At 43.7% G+C, this 20,699-nt stretch overlaps 1 protein-coding gene across 6 annotated transcripts in view; it reads right to left on the bottom strand.

Moving 5' to 3' along the window:
- The window catches only part of hspbap1 (hspb associated protein 1), a 327,701-nt gene that overhangs the window by 82,207 nt on the left and 224,795 nt on the right, over window positions 1–20,699 (bottom strand). For all 6 annotated transcript variants that reach the window (XM_072260933.1, XM_072260937.1, XM_072260936.1 and 3 more), the window contains one exon: window positions 11,555–11,726. In XM_072260933.1, the coding sequence (XP_072117034.1) occupies window positions 11,555–11,726 (172 nt within the window). The remainder of the gene's footprint in view (window positions 1–11,554; window positions 11,727–20,699) is intronic.

Raw genomic sequence — 20,699 nt, 5'->3', positions numbered from 1 at the left:
CGATTTTGAATGCTAAATTTGGGACTGGGTAAATTGATTGGGTTAAGATTCCTGAAAGAAAGAAAGGGCAAATAGCAGAAATGGAGATTGAGGAATTTCTAAAGGCGCCGACCTTGGAGGCATTAGAGGATGCCAGGAAGGTAGAATTGGCAGCTGTGGCCAAACGGTTGAATCTTTTTCAGGGGAAGTCGACAATGAGGAGAGAGGAGATGCACAGAGCTATCATAGAGCATTATGTGTCTAAAGGTGTGTTTCCCCAAGGGGAGCTGGAGGTGATATCTATGGGAAAACCTGGTGGAGACGCAGTACAGGTGCAGATGGAAAAATTGAGACTTGAGCACGAGTTCCGGGTAAGACAGCTAGAACACGAAGAGAAACGGTTAGAATGGCAAGAGAGAGAGGAACAGTTAGAACCGCAAGAGAGAGAGAGAGGCAGTTGGAGCGAGAAGAGAGGGACAAACAGTTGGAGCGAGAAGAGAGGCAGCTGGAGAAACAGAGGGAAAGGGAATTTGAGTTGGAGAGGTTAAAGATGATGGCAGCGCAGGGGCCCATGCCAAACCAAGGTGGAGGGTTCAGGGCGACCCAGGAGGTTAGGATGGTTCCCCCATTTGAAGAGACCAATGTTGATCGGTACTTTCTCCATTTTGAAAAAGTTGCTGTAAGTCAGGACTGGCCGATGGATAAGTGGGCTGTTTTGCTTCAGAGCGTACTTAAAGGAAAAGCCCAACAAGTTTACTTGGCTTTGTCCCCAGAAGATGCCCAGAGGTATGAGGTGGTGAAAGAGGCCATACTCAGGATTTATGAGTTGGTCCCGGAGGCATACCGGCAGAGGTTCCGGAATGTGAGGAAGCAGTGGGGCCGCACGTATTTAGAGTTTGCCCGTGAGATGCAGACATATTGTGAGCGTTGGTGCGCCTCGAAAGGGGTCAATGGGGATTATGACAGACTGCTACAGCTAATCCTGATTGAGCAGTTTAAAGGTTGTGTCCCTGACGGTATGGGACCCTACCTAGATGAGAAAGAGGCAGACACTTTAGCCACAACTGCTAAGTTAGCGGATGAGTACGCGTTGACACATAAAACGAAGTTTTCCCCGAGTAAAGGCTACCAGAAGGGTAGTCAGGACGGCAGGGAGAGTCCGCCGGAAAAGTCAGAAAGTAAGCCGGGGACTAGTGAGAAGGATAAGGTAGACCGGGAGCAGTTTGGTCGGAAGTCTCCTGGGGTCGTATGTTATAATTGTGGGAAAGTCGGACACTTTGCATCCAGGTGCTTTACCCCAAAGAAGGAGACGGGAAAAGGAAAAGTGGCAGTTCCGACTGGCTGTATTGAGCTGGTAAGCAACGCGCTAGGAGAGAAGAGGTCTGACAAAGTTCAGGAAGGGCATGAGAGGTTTATCTCGGCCGGATGGATGTCGGTGAAGGAGGGGTTAAATCCAGTTCCAGTACGGATCTGGAGAGACACGGGAGTGTGTCAGTCATTGATATTAAAGAGTGTGTTAGACTTTAGTTCAGAGACCCAGACTGGGAAAGTCAGGGTCATAAAAGACTTTGGGAAAGGGACTGAAGCAGTACCTTTGCACCAGATACACCTAAAAAGCGACTTGGTCTCCGGACTGGTCACGATCGGGGTGAGGCCCAAACTACCAATGAAAGACGTGGAAGTCTTACTCGGTAATGACCTCGCCGGTGGAAATGTGTTCTCAGCAGTAAAACTGACCAGCAGCTTGCCAGGATTGAGGCCCTGCCCATGGGCTCACAGGTTTATCCTATTTGCGCAGTGACTCGGCGTGTGTCCAGAAAGGCTGCAGAGGCTGATATAGGGTTAGCTGAGACGTTTCTACCAGCCTTGTACCAGGGGGAGGTAGAAAGTGAAAAGAAGGAGCGTAGTGGAACAGGAGGAAGTGAGGGAGCTGAGGCAGACTTAGCATTAGCCAGGAAGGAATTTGTACAGGCACAGGAGCGAGATGAGGAGCTGATGGTTTCGGCGGAGACAGCTCTCTCTGAAGCAGAATTAAAAAGGGAGCCAGTGGGCTATAGTATGGAGGAGGGAGTGCTAAGGAAGAAAGGGAGACCAAGTACTGTGCCCGCAGATGAGGAATGGGGGATGGTGCCAAAAATTTATGGGGATGAGATTCTTAACCCTGGCACACAAGATACCCCTCGGTGGACATTTTGGGGGGAGGAAAACAGTCAGCAGAATCATGGAAGAGTTTTACTGGCTGCACAGGAGGAAGGATGATATTGACTATTGCAGACGTGAGCTGACACAGTTACAGGCTTTTGATATGCTAGCAGCTTGCCACGATAGGCAAACAAACTTAGTCGGTGTTATCACGAAAATTAATGAGGCTAGGGTGCCACCTGATAAGGGAAAAACCCACTTTGAAAAGATATGTATGGGGCCGACCAGATGGGCGGTGTCTATTGTTTTGACCAGTTTTGCTGATAAGGTCTCTCCCTTAATCCTCGAACAAAGCGACCCGTTAAGTGAGCTAATTAAACAGCACGCACACCTAGGTCCAGATGTCCCGAGGCGATGTAAAGAGCTGGGACATGGAGTTGTTGTCACATCAGGTTAGCCTAGTGAGCAACACCCCTATAAAATGATTAATTCAGTGACAAAAGGGCTAAAGAACACAGAAGCGTATATTGGCGATGTAGTGGTCTGGAGTGACACGTGGGAACAGCACATTGTGGCACTGTTTAAACGGCTGTCTAAAGCCAGCCTGACAGTGAACCTCGCAAAAAGTGAATTCGGCCACGGAAAAATCACTTATCTGGGATTTGTGGTAAGACAGGGGCAGCTGGCACCGATGCAAGTTAAGGTGCGGGCTATCTCCGACGTCCCAACCCCGACAGACAAGAGAGCCCTGAGAAGGTTCTTGGAGATGGTGGGGTACTATCGGAAGTTTTGCAAAAATAACTTTGCGGATATTACCCACCCTCTTACTAAGCTCTTGCCAAAGAACGCTAAGTTGGTATGGGACGACCCTTGTTATCTTGGTCCGGGACGAAAACCATTGAGAAGTTACCCTGATCACAACTCATTAGTGTTTTTGGCCACTATGAAGTTTGCTAAATTGGAGCCTGGTTTTAGAGGATTATTAAAATAACACATATAAAAGGAACAGAAAATGTGATTGCTGACTGTCTGTCAAGGTGTTGACAACTTAAAGTTCTCTGAATTAGCCAAATAGCTGATGAACATGTATATTTGTGTTTGTATATATTTGTATATTTGTATCTAATAATGTATTCATGCCTATAATTTTTACCCCGGTAAAAATCCTTTGAAGGGTAGGGGTGTGACCAAGTTATCAGAAGATGCCGATAAGAGAGATAAGCGAGAGACAAATGGGGGAAACATTCAAAATGCTAATAAGAAAGAGACGAGAGGGATTAACGAAAAGGAGACACAGTTCCGAGTATTGTCAAAGACCGGTTGCTTTGAACTTGAAATGTTTGAAGTTTGATGGACAGGCGATACCCCAGCAGGGGGATAAAAGGAACAGGTTCGCTAAGGAAAGACACACACGACACCATGAGATAATGAGACCTGGAAAAGTGGAGTGCCCCCACAAGTTGGTGGGAGTTTTGGAGGTCTAGTCGCGGGACCAACCATAGACGCACAGGGTGAGACGGTACAGTCGGCGGGAACCTGGTGTGTGTGTCCACCCTTGCCTGGGTGCCGGGTTCACCGCAGAAGAACAATTGTATCTGGAACGGAGGGGTCACAGTCGGTGATCTCAGAAGACATTAAAAAGGGTTCGCGCCGAAAGCTAACTGCGAGGAATATCAAAGGTCTGTTGAATCCGATTTGAATATCAGCATTCGCTCTCTCTCTCTCTCTCTCTCTCCCCCCAACGGCACGGCTATTACTGCGAACTGAAACTGAACTGAACTCTGTGTCACTTGAGACTGATCATTTTACCCCTAGACTGCGATAGAGCTTGATTGATCCTATTATCCTAGTTCTGTCTACATGTGTGTTTATTCATTGCTAACCTGTTGCATTTGTATCCTTACTATTAGAGTACTGTGTTACTTCTTTCTTTAATAAAACTTTCTTAGTTCCAGTAATCCAGACTCCAACTAAGTGGTCCTTTTCTGCTGGTTTGGCAACCCAGTTAAGGGGTACGTAACACACGACAGAAGCTGTTTGACCTGCTGACCACTTCCAGAAGTTAATATTTTTATTTCACATTGCAAGCCTCATATTTCCAAAAGCATTTCCCATCACCAAGGCTGGTCAGAAACAAGACAAAAGTAATCCCAATTAGAGTTAGTGTATTAATTCAACCCTGAAGTCTGAACTTGCAACCATTTGGTTGGAAGCCAGTGCTTAAAGTTGCAGGCTATTAGTTATGTATATATCACATTCCAACATGACATGGAAAATGATCTGCATGAAATTAGTGCAACAAAACAGAACTTACCCAGCCCATTGTAACATCAGTATAAAAAACAAATGTCCTTTACTGATGAGGAATGTGCACTTTCAATACATGTCCATCAGTACTGTTTTCACTATCTGTGGACTTTATTAATATGCAGAGTACATACCACAATTCACAGACATCTCTAAGCCATAATAAAATTATTACAAAGTGAGAATAATTACTCTAAAAACTGGCTAGACAGACCTACGTATATTTAAATTGCTGCTCTTTACTTGTCCAGTTTGAGCCTAAAGGGGTTTGACATATCTCAATGTCATTCAAAACATAATGGACGGCTTCTCAAACACATTTACCCTTTCTTGCAATAGTCCAAAAACATAATAAATCTAGAAATTAAAAGTTAGTGGTGCTTTAAAATCAACTTAAGGCTAAAAGCAAGGTGAATTTTGGATGGATTATAGAAGAATTGTTTAGCTACCGTATAACTCATTACTGGAATAGATGGATTAAGTATTGATACTGTTATCAAATGTTTGAAGGACCATGTACATGGGGGGAAAACTCACTGCCTCTTTGAGAACTGTCGAAAGTATTAAACCATATTACCACAAAACATAGAAGCAGAATTAGGCCATTTGGCCCATTAAGTCTTCTCTGCCATTAAATAATGGCTGATTTATTATCCCTCTCAACCCCTTTCTCCTGCCTTCTTCCCATAACTTTTGACATCCTTACTAATCAAGAACCTATCAACCTCCGCTTTAAATATACCCAATGACTTGGCCTTCACAACCATCTATGGCAACAAATTTCACAGATTTACCACCCCCTGGTGGAAGAAATTACTCCTCATCTCTGTTCTAAAGGGACATTCTTGTATTCTGAGGTTGCGCCCTTTGGTCCTAAATTCTCACGCTATTGGAAACATCTTCTCCATATCGACAGGACCGAAAGAAGCTGCACAGGGTTGTAAATTTAGTCGGCTCCATCTTGGGTACTAGCCTACAAAGTACCCAGGACACCTTCAAGGAGCAGTGTCTCAGAAAAGCAGCTTCCATTATTAAAGACCTCCAGCACCCAGGGCATGCCCTTTAATCACTGTTACCATCAGGTAGGATGTACAGAAGCCTGAAGACACACACTCAGCGATTCAGGAACAGCTTCTTCCCCTCTGCCATCCAATTCCTAAATTGACATTGATCACTTGAACACTACCTCACTTTTTTAATATATACTATTTCTGTTTTTGCACAACTTTTAATCTATTCAATATGCGTATACTGTAATTGATTTACTTATTTATTATTATTATTTTATTTAGTTTTTTCCTACATTATATATTGCATTGAACTGCTGCAAAGTTAACAAATTTCACGACACATGCTGGTGATAATAAACCTGATTCTGATTCTAACCTTTCAATATTATAAAGGTTTCAATGAGGTACAACTCATTCTTCAAAGCATAAGTGAGTACAAGCTCTGAGCTATCAAACATACCACATATGTTAACATATGTTTGTGGGTGCAATTCAGAAACTGCAAGGGAAAAAAAAACATTATGGGAATCAAATGTAGGCCTCCAAATAGTAGCAAAGATGTGGGGTTGAGATTGCAAAGGGAGCTGGAAAAGGCATGTAATAAGGGTAACATTACAATTGTGATGGAAGACTTCAATATGCAAAGGGATTGAGAAAATCAGGTTGATGTCAGATTGCAATAGAGGGAAATTTTTGAATGCCTACGAAATGGAAGTTTAGAGCAGCTTGTGCTTGAGCCTGCTTGGGGAAATGCCATCTTAGATTGGGTGTTGTGTAATAACCGAGATTTTATCAGGGAGCAAAACATAAAGTAACCCTTAGGAGTCAGTGATCATAATATGGTTGAATTCATACTGCAATTTGAGAGGGAGAAGCATAAGTCACATGTATCGCAATGGAATAAAGGAAATTCCAGAGGCAAGAGAGAGGGGCTTGCCCAGGTGGATTGGAGAGGGATACTGGTGGGAATGACGGCAAAGCACAGGTGGCTGAAGTTTCTGGGAATGGTTCACAAGGCGCAGGATAGAGGTGTCCCACAGAAGAAGTTGTTCTCAAATGGCAGGGGTAGGTAACCGTGGCTGACAAAGGAAGTTAAGGACTGCATAAAAGCCAAGGAAAGGGCATATAAGGCAGAAAAAGTGAGTGGGAAGTTGGATGATTGGGAAGCTTTTAAAATCTAACAAAAGGCAACTAAAAAAGCTAGAAGAAGAAAAAAGATGAAACATGAGGGCAGACTAGCCAATAATATAAAGCAGGATACTAGAAGTTTTTTCAGTTATATAAAGAGTAAAAGAGGAGGCGAGAGTTGATATTGGACTAGTGGAAAATGATGCTGGTGAGGTAGTAATGGGAGACAAAGAAATGGCAGATGAACTTAATGTGTACTCTGCATCAGCCTTCACTGTAGAAGACACTAGCAGTGTGCCAGAGGTCTGTGAATGTCAGGGAGCAGGAGTGAGTGCCATTGCTATCACAAAGGAAAAAGTGCCAGGCAAACTCAAAAGTCTTAAGGTGGATAAGTCACCTGGACCAGATGGACTACATCCCAGAGTCCTGAGGGAGATTACTAAATAGATAACAGAGGCCCTGGTCATGACCTTTCAAGAATCACTTCATTCTGGCATGGTCCCAGAGGACTGGAAGATTGCAAATGTCACTCCACTCTTTAAGAAGGGAGGGCGGCAAAATAAAGGAAATTATAGGCCAGTTAGTCCAACCTCAGTGGTTGGGAAAGTGTTGGAGTCTATTATTAAGGATGAAGTTTCGGGGTACAGAGACTAATGATAAAATAAGTCACAGTCAGCATGGTTCCTGTGAAGGGAAATTTTGCCTGATAAATCTGTTAAAGTTCTTTGAGGTAGTAACAAGCAGGGTGGACAAAGGAGAGGCAGTAATGTCATTTACTAGGATTTTTAGAAGGCCTTTGTCAAGATGCCACACATGAGGCTGCTTAACAAGATAAAATCCTATGGCATGGAGAGAGGAATGGATGACTGCCAGGAGGCAGCAGGTGGGAATAAAGAGGCCTTTTCTGGTTGGCTGCCAGTTACTAGTGGTGTTTCTCAGGGGTCAGTATTGGAACCGCTACTTTTCACAGTGTCAATGATTTGGACAATGGAATTGATGGCTTTGTGGCATCAGAAGTGCAGAGAGACTTAGGAGTCCTCGTGCAAGACTCTGAGAAGGTTAATTTACAGTTGAGTCTGTGGTAAAGAAGGCAAATGCAACATTTTCAGTATTTCAAGGGGAATCGAATATAAAAGCAAGGAGATAATGCCGAGCCTTAATAAGACACTAGTCAGGCCACACTTGGAGTATTATCAACAGTTTTGGGCCCCATATCTCAGAAAGAATATATTGTCATTGGAGAGAGTCCAGAGTCCTGGCAATGAAGGGGTTAATATTCAAGGAGTGTTTGGCTGGTTTGGACCTGTATACATTGGAATTTAGAAGAATGTGGGGTGCGGGAATCTCATTGAAACCTACCAAATGTTGAAAGGATTAGATAGAGTGGATGTGGAGAGGATGTTTCCTAACTTGGGGGTATCCAGAAGCAGAGGGCACAGCCTCAAAATAGAGGGGCAACCCTTAGAAGAGAGGTAAGAAGGAATTGCTTTAGCCAGAGAGTAGTGAATCTGTGGAATGCTCTGCCACAGACTGCAGTGGAGGCCAAGTGCATGAATATATTTAAGGTGGAAGTTGATCTTTTCCTGATCAGTCAGGGCATCAAAGGATATAGTGAGAAGGCAGATGTATGGGGTTGAGTGGGATCCTGGATCAGCCATGATCGAATGGCAGAGCAGACTTGATGGGCTGAATGGCCTATTTCTGCTCCTATGTCTTATGGTCTAACTCTTTCACTCCTGGGATCATTCTTGTGTACCTCTTCTGGATACTCTCCAATGCCAGCACATCCTTTCGTGGATAAGGGGACAAAACTAATCACAACGCTCCAAGTGCAGTCTGACCAACGCCTTAGAAAGCCTCAGCATTAATTAGGGCTTTCACAAGGAAATTACAAACGTGCTCAGAAAAAAATAATTGATAAATCTCTGTGGAAAGAGGGCATGAGTTTGTTCCAGTGAGTGTTAGCAAGTACTTGATTATCCCAATGGTTTCCTGTGAAGCGATAATTATATGATTCAGTTCAGAATGCATCTTGTACTGTATAAAATGGAAGACTCCACATGTGGTCTGGGTTAATTGATGCAAGTACAATCAATGGAAATTAAAGGCTGGTGAGTCTGACATCAGTTAGGGGAAGGTTATTGGAAGGTATTCTAAGGGACCAGAGATATAAAAATTTGGATAGACATGGACTGATTAAAGATAGTCAGTATGGCTTTATGCATGGTAGGTCGTGTCTAATCCATCCTATCAAGTTTTTTGAGGCAATTACCAGGAAAGGCGATGAAGGCAAGGCAGTGGATGTTTCCTACATTGACTTTCAATAAGGCATTTGACAAGGTCCCACGTGGGAGGCTAGCCAAGTCACTCACCATTCAGGATGAGGTAGTAAATTGGATTAGACATTGGCTTTGCAGAAGCCAGAGAGTGGTAGTAGAAGGTTGCCTGTTTGACTGGAGGACTGTGATTAGTGATGTGCTGCAGGGATTGGTCCTGGGTCCTTTGTTGTTTGTCATCTATATCAATAATCTGGATGATAATGTGTTTAAATAGATCAGCAAATTTGCAGATGACACCAAGATTGAGGGTGCTGTGGAAAGTGATGAAGGCTATCATGGCTTGCAGAGGGATTTGCATCAGCTGAAAAAATGGCAGATGAAATTTAATGCAGACAAGAGCAAGGTTTGTACTTCAGTAAGACCAACCAGGTTAGGTCTTACATAGTGAATGACAGGGCGCTGAGGAATGTGGTAGAACAACGGGATCTGGAAGTACAGGTCCATAATTTGTTGAAAGTGATGTCATAGGTAGATAGGGTCATAAAGAAAGATTTTGGCACACTGGCCTTCAAAATCAATGTATAGAGTACAGGAGATGGGATGATATGTTGAAGTTGTATAAAACATTGGTGAGACCTAATTTGAAGTATTCTGTGCAGTTTAGGTCACCTACCTACAGGAAAGATGTAAACAAGGTTGAAAGAGTACAGAGAAAATATACAAGGATGTTGCCAGGTCTGGAGGACCTGAGTATTAAGGAAAGATCGAACAGGTTAGGTCTGTATTCTTTAAAAAGCAGAAAAATGTGAGAGATTTGACAGAGGTATACAAAATTATGAGGAGTACAGATAGGTAAAATACAAGCAGGCTTTTTCTGCTGAAGTTGGTTGGGACTACAAACAGAGGTCAGGGGTTAAGGGTGAAAGATGAGAAGTTTAAGAAGCACGTAATGGGAAACTTCTTCACTCAGAGGGTCATGAGAGTGTGGAATGAGCTGTCAGCACAAATGGAGCATGCAAGCTCAATTTCAACATTTAAGCGAAATTTGGATAGGTACATGGATAGTAGGGATGTGGAGGGGTATGGTCCCAGTGCACGTTGATGAGAGTAGGCAGTTTAAATGGTTTTGGCATGGTCTTGATGGGCCAAAAGCCCTTTTTCTGTGTTGCAGTTCTCTGTGACTCTATGAGGGTTGTGGGAGCTTATGAGCTACATTAATGAGAATGATAAAGAGCAGAAAAGAATTTCTTGCTTTTGAATCCATACTCTGAAAAGAAAATCATTCCAAGTGGAGAAATGTCCAATTACTGCTAACTGACCAGGTTCCCAAGGCAACCATCGAAAGTCTTCGTGTGGCTGGATTCTGAACCGTAAGCAATTCACCTCTAAAAGAACTCAAGGGGAAATGAAGGTGAATATCGTCTGATCACTTAAAAGCAATGCATTCCTTTCCTGCAAACATTGGTACATTGCTCCTTGAGGGAAGATTACTCAGCAAACTGCCACTTCATGATAAGATAATCCAAAAGCAGTACAAAGTACATGCAAAGTACAAAGTAAGTTTATTATCAAAGCATGTATATGTCATCATATTCTATCCTGAGACTTATTCTCTTGCAGGTATTCACAGTAGATACAAAGAAAAACAATAGAAGCAGTGAAAAACTACACAAAACTAATGTGCAAAAGAAGCAAACTGTGCAAATAGAAAAAAGAATAGTAATAAAAATAATGATGAGTAAATAAGTAATAAATAATATAGAGAAGATGAGTTGCAGAGTCCTTGAAAGTGAGTCCATAGATTGGTTTAAAAGGAAGAAGCAGGTTCAGGAGCAGTTGAAAAAAAATAGAGTGAAAGTTGGGTCAGACTACGTCACAAATGGATGATAGAAGAAGGTAGTGTCAGTGTTGGAACAGATACAAGATATGAAGCTTAACTCAGGGTCAAGTCCATTTTGGGAACAGATGTTCTTAAGTGATAGAGCCTAAACTTGAACTTTTGTCATGGCTTTAGATTCTGATGACATTTTCGATTTAAATTTAAGAAACCCTAGAATTGAAAAAAAGAGTCCAAGTCCACATCAACCACGTATCTGATATATGACTGTAAGAGCATAAGATAGGAATAGAATTAGACCATTCGGTCCATTGAGTCTACTCCGCCATTCTAGCATGGCTTACTTATTATCCCTCAAAACCCATTCTCTCTACTTTGCCCTGTAATCTTTGATGCCCTTAATAATCAAGAACCTATCAACTTCCACTTTAAATATATTGGGTGACTTGTCATCCACAGCTGTCTGTGGTAATGAATTCCACAGATTCACCACTATTTGGTAAAAGAAATTCCTCCTTATCTCTGTTTTGAAGGGATGTCTTTCCATTCTGAGGCAGTTTCTTCTGGTCCTGGACTCTCCCACTATAGGAAACATCCACTCCACGTCCACTCTATCTAGGTCCTTCAATATTCTTTAGGTTTCAATGAGATCCCCCCTCATTCTTCTAAACCAAAGTGAGTACAGGCCCAGAGCTATCACACATTCCTCATATGTTAACCCTTTAATTCCTGAGATCATTCTTGTGAACCTCTTCTGGATCCATAAATATTTATCAATTGCAAAGAACCATCAAGCATTCTCATACCTACTGGATGGCAGAATTGCTCCTATATCTTTTTTAAACTGAGAGAGAATAAAAACATCAGCTTACCTCGCCTGGACACAAATTCACAACATATGGTCTGGCTCTGCGAAATCTGGGAAAGTGCTCCAAATCAGGGTTGACCACATTCACACTGCTAAATACACTGGATTCTTCATAAGGAATTCTGGTGGGATAGAGGAAGCAAGTGTCCTCTGGAGGGAATAGATGCCATCTTTTTCTGAAAGCATATTTTTAAAAATTCTTTAGTTACTTTAAAAGATATAGATATAAAGATATAAAAAAGTAAATTTTCTTAATTAATAAATGAATGTGCGTATTCACAATCTGGAGACAAACTTCCTACAAAGACAGGGACAGGGGTGCTGAGAGAGACCGTGCACGACATGAGCCCCCAGGACAATTGACCTTTGAACCCTGTCAGAGTGACATTGGCACTACTCTTTGAGAGAAAATGGAACGACAACTTGGGAGAAGGGTAGGCGTTGGAAAGTACATTCAAAGGTGCAGCATTCAATCATTATCTTCAAACATACCTATTTAATGTGACTTTTTTGCTACATTTCAGATACTAATATCTAAAAACTTTAGTGCTAGCAACTGCCTTGCCAGTTCTGCCAAGAGTGTGACATAATAGAGAGATACAGCACAGAAAAAGGCCCACACACAGAATACTGGAGAAACTCAGCAGGCCAGGCAGCATCTATGGGAAAGAGTACAGTACCTTTGATGTTTTGGTCCTGCTGAAGGGTCTCGGCCTGAAACATTGACTGTACACGTTTCCATAGATGCTGCCTGGCTTGCTGAGTTCCTCCAGCATTTTGCGTGTGTTGCTTGTGAAACACTCTGGTTTCCTTGGCTGCATAAGTCTAGGGAAGACAATCTCCGGTCCAGCCAAACTTGTGAGGTTGAGGCGCGAGTCCACCCCGAAACCCCTTGTTTGTGCACATGCTGTGAAATTCGCTACCCTGTTACAAATTAGTGCCACATAATAACAGATAGTACACCACATACGATTAAAAGAGTTATTGTTATAATCCTTAATTTGACTAAAGGGTTAGTAATGAAAAGAACAAAAAAAGAAAAGGGCCCAGTCTAATGTGCACAGGCTGGAGCTCAGTTTCCCCAAGTCACTGATCCTCAGTCGATCTCATCCTGGCTTTCGTCGAATCACGGTCCTGCTCTGAGTCGAATCCTACAACCTTTTCTCTCAACACACATCAAAGTTGCTGGTGAACGCAGCAGGCCAGGCAGCATCTCTAGGAAGAGGTACAGTCGACGTTTCAGGCCGAGACCCTTCGTCAGGACTAACTGAAGAAAGAGCTAGTAAGAGATTTACAAGTGGGAGGGGGAGGGGGAGATCCAAAATGATAGGAGAAGACGGGGGGGGGGGAGAGGGATGGAGCTGGACAGGCGATTGGCAAAAGGGGTATGAGAGGATCAGGGGACAGGAGGCCCAGGGAGAAGGAAAAGGGGGAGGGGGAGCGCAGAGGATAGGCAAGGGGTATAGTCAGAGGGACAGAGGGAGTAAAAGGAGAGTGAGAGAAAGAATGTGTGTATATAAATAATGGATGGGGTACGAGGGGGAGGTGGGGCATTAGCGGAAGTTAGAGAAGTCAATATTCATGCCATCAGGTTGGAGGCTACCCAGACGGAATAAAAGGTGTTGTTCCTCCAACCTGAGTGTGGCTTCATCTTTACAGTAGAGGAGGCCGTGGATAGACATGTCAGAATGGGAATGGGGTGTGGAATTAAAATGTGTGGCCACTGGGAGATCCTGCTTTCTCTGGCGGACAGAGCGTAGGTGTTCAGGAAAACGATCTCCCAAAATGATTTCAGCAAAACATTTTGCTGAACACCTACGCTCTGTCCGCCAGAGAAAGCAGGATCTCCCAGTGGCCACACATTTTAATTCCACATCCCATTCCCATTCTGACATGTCTATCCCTGGCCTCCTCTACTGTAAAGATGAAGCCACACTCAGGTTGGAGGAACAACACCTTATATTCCGTCTGGGTAGCCTCCAACCTGATGGTATGAACATTGACTTCTCTAACTTCCGCTAATGCCCAACCTGCCTCGGAGTTTGTCCTTCCAAAGTGTACCACCTCACACTTCTCCGGGTTGAACTCCATCTGCCACTTCTCAGCCCACTTCTGCATCCTATCAATGTCTCTCTGCAACACCACCAACCTTTGTGTCGTCTGCAAACTTGCCAACCCACCCTTCTACCCCCACATCCAGGTCTTTAATAAAAATCACGAAAAGTAGAGGTCCCAGAACAGATCCTTGTGGGACACCACTAGTCACAATCTTCCAATCTGAATGTACTCCCTCTACCACCACCCTCTGCCTTCTGCAGGCAAGCCAATTCTGAATCCACCTGGCCAAACTTCCCTGGATCCCATGCCTTCTAAATTTCTGAATAAGCCTACAGTGTGGAACCTTGTCAAATGCCTTACTAAAATCCATATAGATCACATCCACTGCACTACCCTCATCTATATGCCTGGTCACCTCCTCAAAGAACTCTATCAGGCTTGTTAGACACAATCTGCCCTTCACAAAGCCATGCTGACTGTCCCTGATCAGACCATGATTCTCTAAATGCCTATAGATCCTATCTCTAAGAATCTTTTCCAACAGCTTTCCCACCACAGACGTAAGGCTCACTGGTCTATAATTACCCGGACTATCCCTACTACCTTTTTTGAACAAGGGAACAACATTCGCCTCCCTCCAATCCTCCGGTACCATTCCCGTGGACAACGAGGACATAAAGATCCTAGCCAGAGGCTCAGCAGTCTCTTCTCTCGCCTTGTGGAGCAGCCTGGGGAATATTCTGTCAGGCCCCAGGGACTTACCTGTCCTAATGTATTTTAATTTGTATGTTGGAACTATAAGGTTGGTAGCAGAGGATGGGAGATCCCCTGAGCGGATAAAGTTGGTGATGGTGTGGGAGACAATGGCCTGGTGCTGCTTAGTGGGGTCATGATCGAGGGGTAAATAAGAGGAGGTATCGCGAGTTGTCGCTGTGCCTCGGCAAGGTGGAGGTCAGTACGCCAGACTACAACAGCACCACCCTTATCGGCGGGTTTTGTAGTAAGGTTAGGATTGGCGCGGAGGGAGTGGAGAGCACAGCGTTCGGAAGGAGTGAGTTTGGAATGGGATCAAGGTGCGGTGAAGTCGAGACGGTTGATGTCCCGTCGGCAGTTAGCAATAAAGAGATGCAGAGCAGGCAGAAGACCAGAGCGGGGTGTCCATGAAGAGGAGGAGGGTTGAAGACGGGAGAAGGGGTCATCGGTGGGGGTGGGAGAGTCCTTGCTGAAGAAGTAGGCTCGAAGACGGAGCCGGTGGAAGAAGAGTTCAACATCATGGCAAATGCGGAACTCGTTGAGGTGTGGGCGAAGGGGGACAAAGGTGAGGCCCTTACTGAGGACAGAGCGCTCTGCCTCAGACAGCTGAAGGTCAGAGGGGATAGTAAAGACCTGGCACAGATGAGAGCTGGGATCAGGGGGGGAGGGGGAGGGAGGCTGGTGGTGTCAGTGGAGAGGGGAGGGTTGGGGTGAGAGGAAGAAGGAGCCTCTGAGGGCCCAGAAGCTGACAGTGGGATCTGAGGGAGATGGGGTTGCGGAGTGGTGGTGGGGGAAGGGGAGACGGGAGTCACAATAGCAGCACATAAAGACCCGGCCTGGAGTTCAAGGCTGGAGTCGCAGTTGGGGGTTGCGCAATCGCTTTGAAGGTGTCATAGTATAGTATAGTGAGGTAATAGATAAAGGGGGGGTGGATGGTTAACTAGAATGGTTGATCGTATTAACTGCCTGGGTTTTGTTTAATAGCCCGAGAGTACTTTCCAGAAGGAAGCTTTTGGAAATGTCAATTTGCTGGGTGGGTAATGTCAATAATTAGTTTTTCCTGCCTGTTTGGTGAATCCTTACTGTACTCCCTCTATATGATGTATCTTGATCCACAGTGCCACAGAGAACAAACAGCAGCTATGAAAGACCATAGACCATAAGATATAGGAGAAATATTAGGCCATCTGGACTATCGAGTCTGCTCCGCCATTTTATCATCGCTAATTCTTTTTTACTCTCAGCCCCAATCTTCTGCCTTCCCCCGTATCCCTTCATGCGCTGACCAACATGAATCTATCAACCTTTGCCTTAAATATACATAGAAAGGACAGAATGAACAAGCAAAAGACCCAGCCATTAACCATAACTACTTCTTACTGTTGCCCACACTGCACCAGTATATGTGGATCCTGGATCGGCCTCTGCAGCCACCAAAAGAGAGCGCTCCTCCAGGGAGTGCGAAGCGCAGAATCAAATATCGCTGTGATGATTGTACGCTCCAGTATCAATTGTTTGGCGACAATAAAGTAAAGACAACACATAGGAGAATCTAGTACTCAACTCTGTGATTGCACTAGTTATGGCAAGGAGATTAAACCTGTGCACAGTACTCCAGGTGTAGTTTAACCTATTTAATTGTCAGAATAGATTCTCACTTTTGTACCCAAATCCTCCAGCACTAGAGGCAATATTATGACCTGCTTTACCAACAATCTGCTATACCTGCAAGTTAGCTTTCAATAATATCATACCTTCGGTCTTTTGAAAGAAGTCAACTTTTCTTTTTTTCTCCCACAGTGAATAGCCTCACAAGTTTTCACATTTTCTGTGATGCTGTTCTCCACCGACTTGGCCTATCTTATTACTACTTATATTTTCAGTTAATTTTATGTCATCAGCAAACCTTGAAACAATACTAATAGTCGCCTTGGCCAAATCATCAATGTAATCTTTGAACAACTGAGCTCCAAGTGGTAGATCTGAAAATGATCCATATATTCTTTCTGTTTTTTTCTGCTTACTGTCAATTCATAGGACTATATTGCCCCCATGTGCTCTAACCTGTTCACCAACTTGCTGCGTGAGATCTTTCTGAAAGCTTTTTGATAATCCAAATGCAGATTTATAGGTTTTCCATTATCTGTTCAGCTAAGTACACCCTCAGAGAATACCACTAGATTAGTCAGTATGATCATTTATTTGTGAGCAGCTACTATCTCCACAGATGGCTCTTGCAAAACCCTGGGATTGTCAGGCTGTGAGATTTATCAGGTTTCAAGGTCCAGTTGCTCTGGTGATACTTCTTTACTCATACTAAATGAATTTTATTTTCTCCTTTGCATTGGATTCCTGATTTTCCAATATTTCAGGCAGATGAAGACAGGCACAACATACTTACACCATTTCCTTATTCCTTGTTATAAACTCCATCTCAATCTGTGAGATTGCACTCTCATCTTTTCCTTTATACATAGTTATAGAGATTTTTAGATGATCTCTTTTTGTTCTTGTTAGTTTACTCTATATTCTATTTTCCCTTTATCAATTCTGAGATAAACACAAGGGATTCTACAGATGCTGGAAATCCAGAGTAGCACACACACAATGCTAAAGGAACTCAGTAGGTCGGGCAGCATCTATAGAAAAGAGTAAACCGCTGATGTTTTGTGCTTCATTAGGACTGAGAACGAAAGGGGATGATGCCAGGATAGAAAGGTGGGGAGGATGCGACAGAGGCTAGATAGAAGGTGATAGGTGAAGCCAGGTGGGTGGGAGAGGTCAAGGGCTGAAGAAGAAAGAATCTGTTAGGAGAGGAGAGCGGACAATAGGAGAAAATGAAGTACGAGGAGACCCAGGGAAAGTTATAGGCAGGTGGAATTTAGTTCACCAGAAGGTAAAACTGATATTCATGCCATCAGGATGGAGGGTATCTAGATGGAATATAGGGTGTTCCTCCACCCTGAGGGGGGCCTCATCTTGGAATGTGAATGGGAGTCAGAACTAAAATGTTTGGCCACTGGGAAGTCCCACATGTGGCAGATGGTGTGGAGGTGCTTGACGAAGTGGGGCCCCAATTTATGATGGGTCTCACCAATGTAGAGGAGGCCGCATCGGGAGCACCGGATACAGTAAACAGCCCCAGGAGATTCACAGGTGAAGTGTTGCCTCACCTGAAAGGCCTGTTTGGGTCCCTGAATGGCTGAATGGAAGTGAGGGGGTAGGTATATGCGCAGGGGTACCACTTAGGCCGTCTGCAGGGACAAGTGCCTGTTGGTAGCTTAGTGGGGAAGGATGAAAGAAGGGAATAGCAGAAGGAATGATCCCTGTGGAAAGCAGGGTGCGGGGGGAAGTAAAGATATGCTTAGTGGTGGAATCCGTTCAGAGATAGCGGAAATTGCAGAGGATAACGTGATAAGTATGGAGGATGACAAGGTAGGTAAGAAAGGCAGGAAGATGGGGTGAGTGCAGATGCACGGGAAATGGAGAAGATGCGGGTGGGGACAGCATCAATAGTAGATGGAGGGAAATCCTGTTCTTTAAAGGAGGAGGATATCTCTGATGTCCTGGAAATGAAAGCCACGTCCTGGGAAGAGTTGCGGCGGAGGCGAAGAAACTGAGAAAAGACAATAGCAGGAGATAAGGTGGGAAGAGGTATAGTCGAGATAATGTTGGGAATCAGTAGGTTTATAAAAGATGTTGGTTAACAGTCTCCAGAGTGGTTGAGAAAGGGGAGGGGATGTACTTGGTCGATCTCTGACACCTCCCTCCCCTTTCTCAATCTCCCTGTCTCCATCTCTGGAGACAAATTGTCAGCTGACAACCTAACTTTGTCCATGGTTGGCCACTTTCCCTGTTGTGACTTTGTGCATTAATGAAATGTATTTGCAACAAACCATGCATTATTTCTTTAATTGCCATTGCTTGGCTTTTAAATCTATCTCAGATAATTTGCCCTTCATACTTCTGCAATTTCCTTTGTTTAATCAGAAATTCCTGGCTTTAGATTGAACTACAACACTTTTAAACTTAATTTAAACATTTTTCATATTATAGTCATTTTTTCTTGGGGCTCCTTCAAGACTAATTTGCCCTTTGTTGCTGCACAGTACTAAGTTAAAAAAGCCTATTTCTTAATTCAACATACTAATATGAAAATCTTGTATAGATTAACCTGTACATCTTTAGAATATGAGAAGAAACCAGAGCACACAGAAGAATCCCACATAGTAATGGAGAGAACACACAAACTCCTTACAGACAGCGGTGGGAAATAAACCCGTGTTGCTGGTGCTGAAAAATGATACGTTAACCGCTACTGCACCACTACTCTTCCCTCTGGTGCCCTTCATCCTTCCCTTTCTTCATGGTCCACTGTCCTCGCCTATCACATTTTTCTGATCAGATTTCTTTCTGTTGGATTACCTCTTTCACTCATCACCTGCCATTTTCTTACTTCACGCCCTCCTCACCTGGTTTCACCTACCAGCTTGTACACTTCCACCTCCTCCTAACTTCTTATTCAGGCATTTTCCCCCTTCCTTTACAGTCCTGAAGAAAGGTCTTGGCCCAAAATGCAGACTGTTTATTCATTTCCATAGACGCTGCCTGATCTGCTGAATTCCTCCAGCATTTTGTGTATGTTACTTTGGATTTCCAGCATCTGCAGACTTTCTTGTGTTTACATAAGCCTTGTAGACTTAACACCACTAATTCAACCCCACCCAAAACTAGGCAAAACTGGCCCAACCACTGGAATAGAAATATCTGTCCTCGGTACCAGAGAATCTCTTCCTAATATATCTATTTTCTTCAAGGATTAACACAGTAATTGTAATCAATAATATTAATGGATTGTACTTTCTTGAATACGTAAAGATTAATGGGTGGCCTAATTAAGCTGTTCTACTGCAGATGGAGCAAATCCATCTCCTGAGGTGGTAGATTTCAGAAAAAGGAAGCATAACGTGAAATTAGAGCAATTGATCAGGAGTGATTTCAAGATGTATTTCTTCAGCTAAAGCACAGTGGAAATCCAGAACATTCACTTCAACAATCAGCCAAGCCTGAAGATGACAAGTAAGTTTTATAGTTCAAAATTTAGACTTGTGTGGAACTAGCACCGAAAGATTTGGGTGAAGAAAATTATGATGAATAACGTAACTACATTGTGCATAATATAACCACTGCCATTGCACGGTACAAAGACGGTGTGGTAGTGCAGCAGTTAGCACATCACTTTACAGCGCTAGTGATCAATTCCTGCTGCTGTCTGTAAGAAATTTATGCATCCTCCCCATCACCACATGGGTTTCCACCAGCCGTTCAAGCTTCCGCCTACATCCGAAAGACATATGGGTTAGAGTAAGTTGTGGGGATGCTATGTTGGCACCAGAGCGTGGTTACCCAGCAAATCCTTGCTGATTTTACTTGATGCAAATAGCATACTTCACTGTATGTTTCTGTGACTGTTAGAGACGTGGGTTACGACCAAAGAAAAAATGGCTGGAATCACTTAGCGCTTTAGGTGTTTATGAGGTATGTCAAAATCAAACTTACAAAAATTAGAGAAAATAGTGAAAAGAAAAATGCCAAAACTTACGTAAGTAAATTTACAATAAAGTTATAGAATTAGAAATTGCTTCACACAATTCTTAAAAACATGATCAATGCGTGCTTGCAGTTTAAGACGGCACTCCTGAAGATGTGTGACAGCTTACTGATAAGTCATAAGGCAAGAGATTTGACTAAAAACATTAGTTATAATATCTTTCATGAAGCAAACTGCAGTGAACTATCGCTGCAGACAGTGAGGAGGCTGGTTCGGGGAATGAGCCATGCTGAGGCATTCCGAGGCACATGTTCGAGCCGGGGAAGCAGACGGAGTTCGTATCACTCAAACACGAGGAATTCTGCAGATGGTGGAAATTCAAGCAACACACATCAAAGTTGCTGGTGAATGCAGCAGGCCAGGCAGCATCTCTAGGAAGAGGTACAGTCGACGTTTCGGGCCAAGACCCTTTGTCAGGACTAACTGAAGGAAGAGCTAGTAAGGGATTTGAAAGTGGGAGGGGGAGGGGGAGATCCAAAATGATAGGAGAAGACAGGAGGGATGGAGCCAAGAGCTGGACAGGTGATTGGTAAAAGGGATATGAGAGGATCATGGGACAGGAGGCCCAGGGAGAAGGAAAAGGGGGAGGGGGGAAAAACCCAGAGGATGGGCAAGGGGTATAGTCAGAGGAACAGAGGGAGAAAAAGGAGAGAGAAAGAATGTGTGTATATAAATAAATAACGGATGGGGTACGAGGGGGAGGTGGGGCATTAGCAGAAGTTAGAAA

Source organism: Mobula birostris, chromosome 6 (assembly GCF_030028105.1).
Source record: "Mobula birostris isolate sMobBir1 chromosome 6, sMobBir1.hap1, whole genome shotgun sequence".
NCBI classification, from domain to species: domain Eukaryota; kingdom Metazoa; phylum Chordata; class Chondrichthyes; order Myliobatiformes; family Myliobatidae; genus Mobula; species Mobula birostris.
Note: the sequence above shows the minus strand (reverse complement) of the source record. Positions and strands in the feature narration are given on the sequence as shown.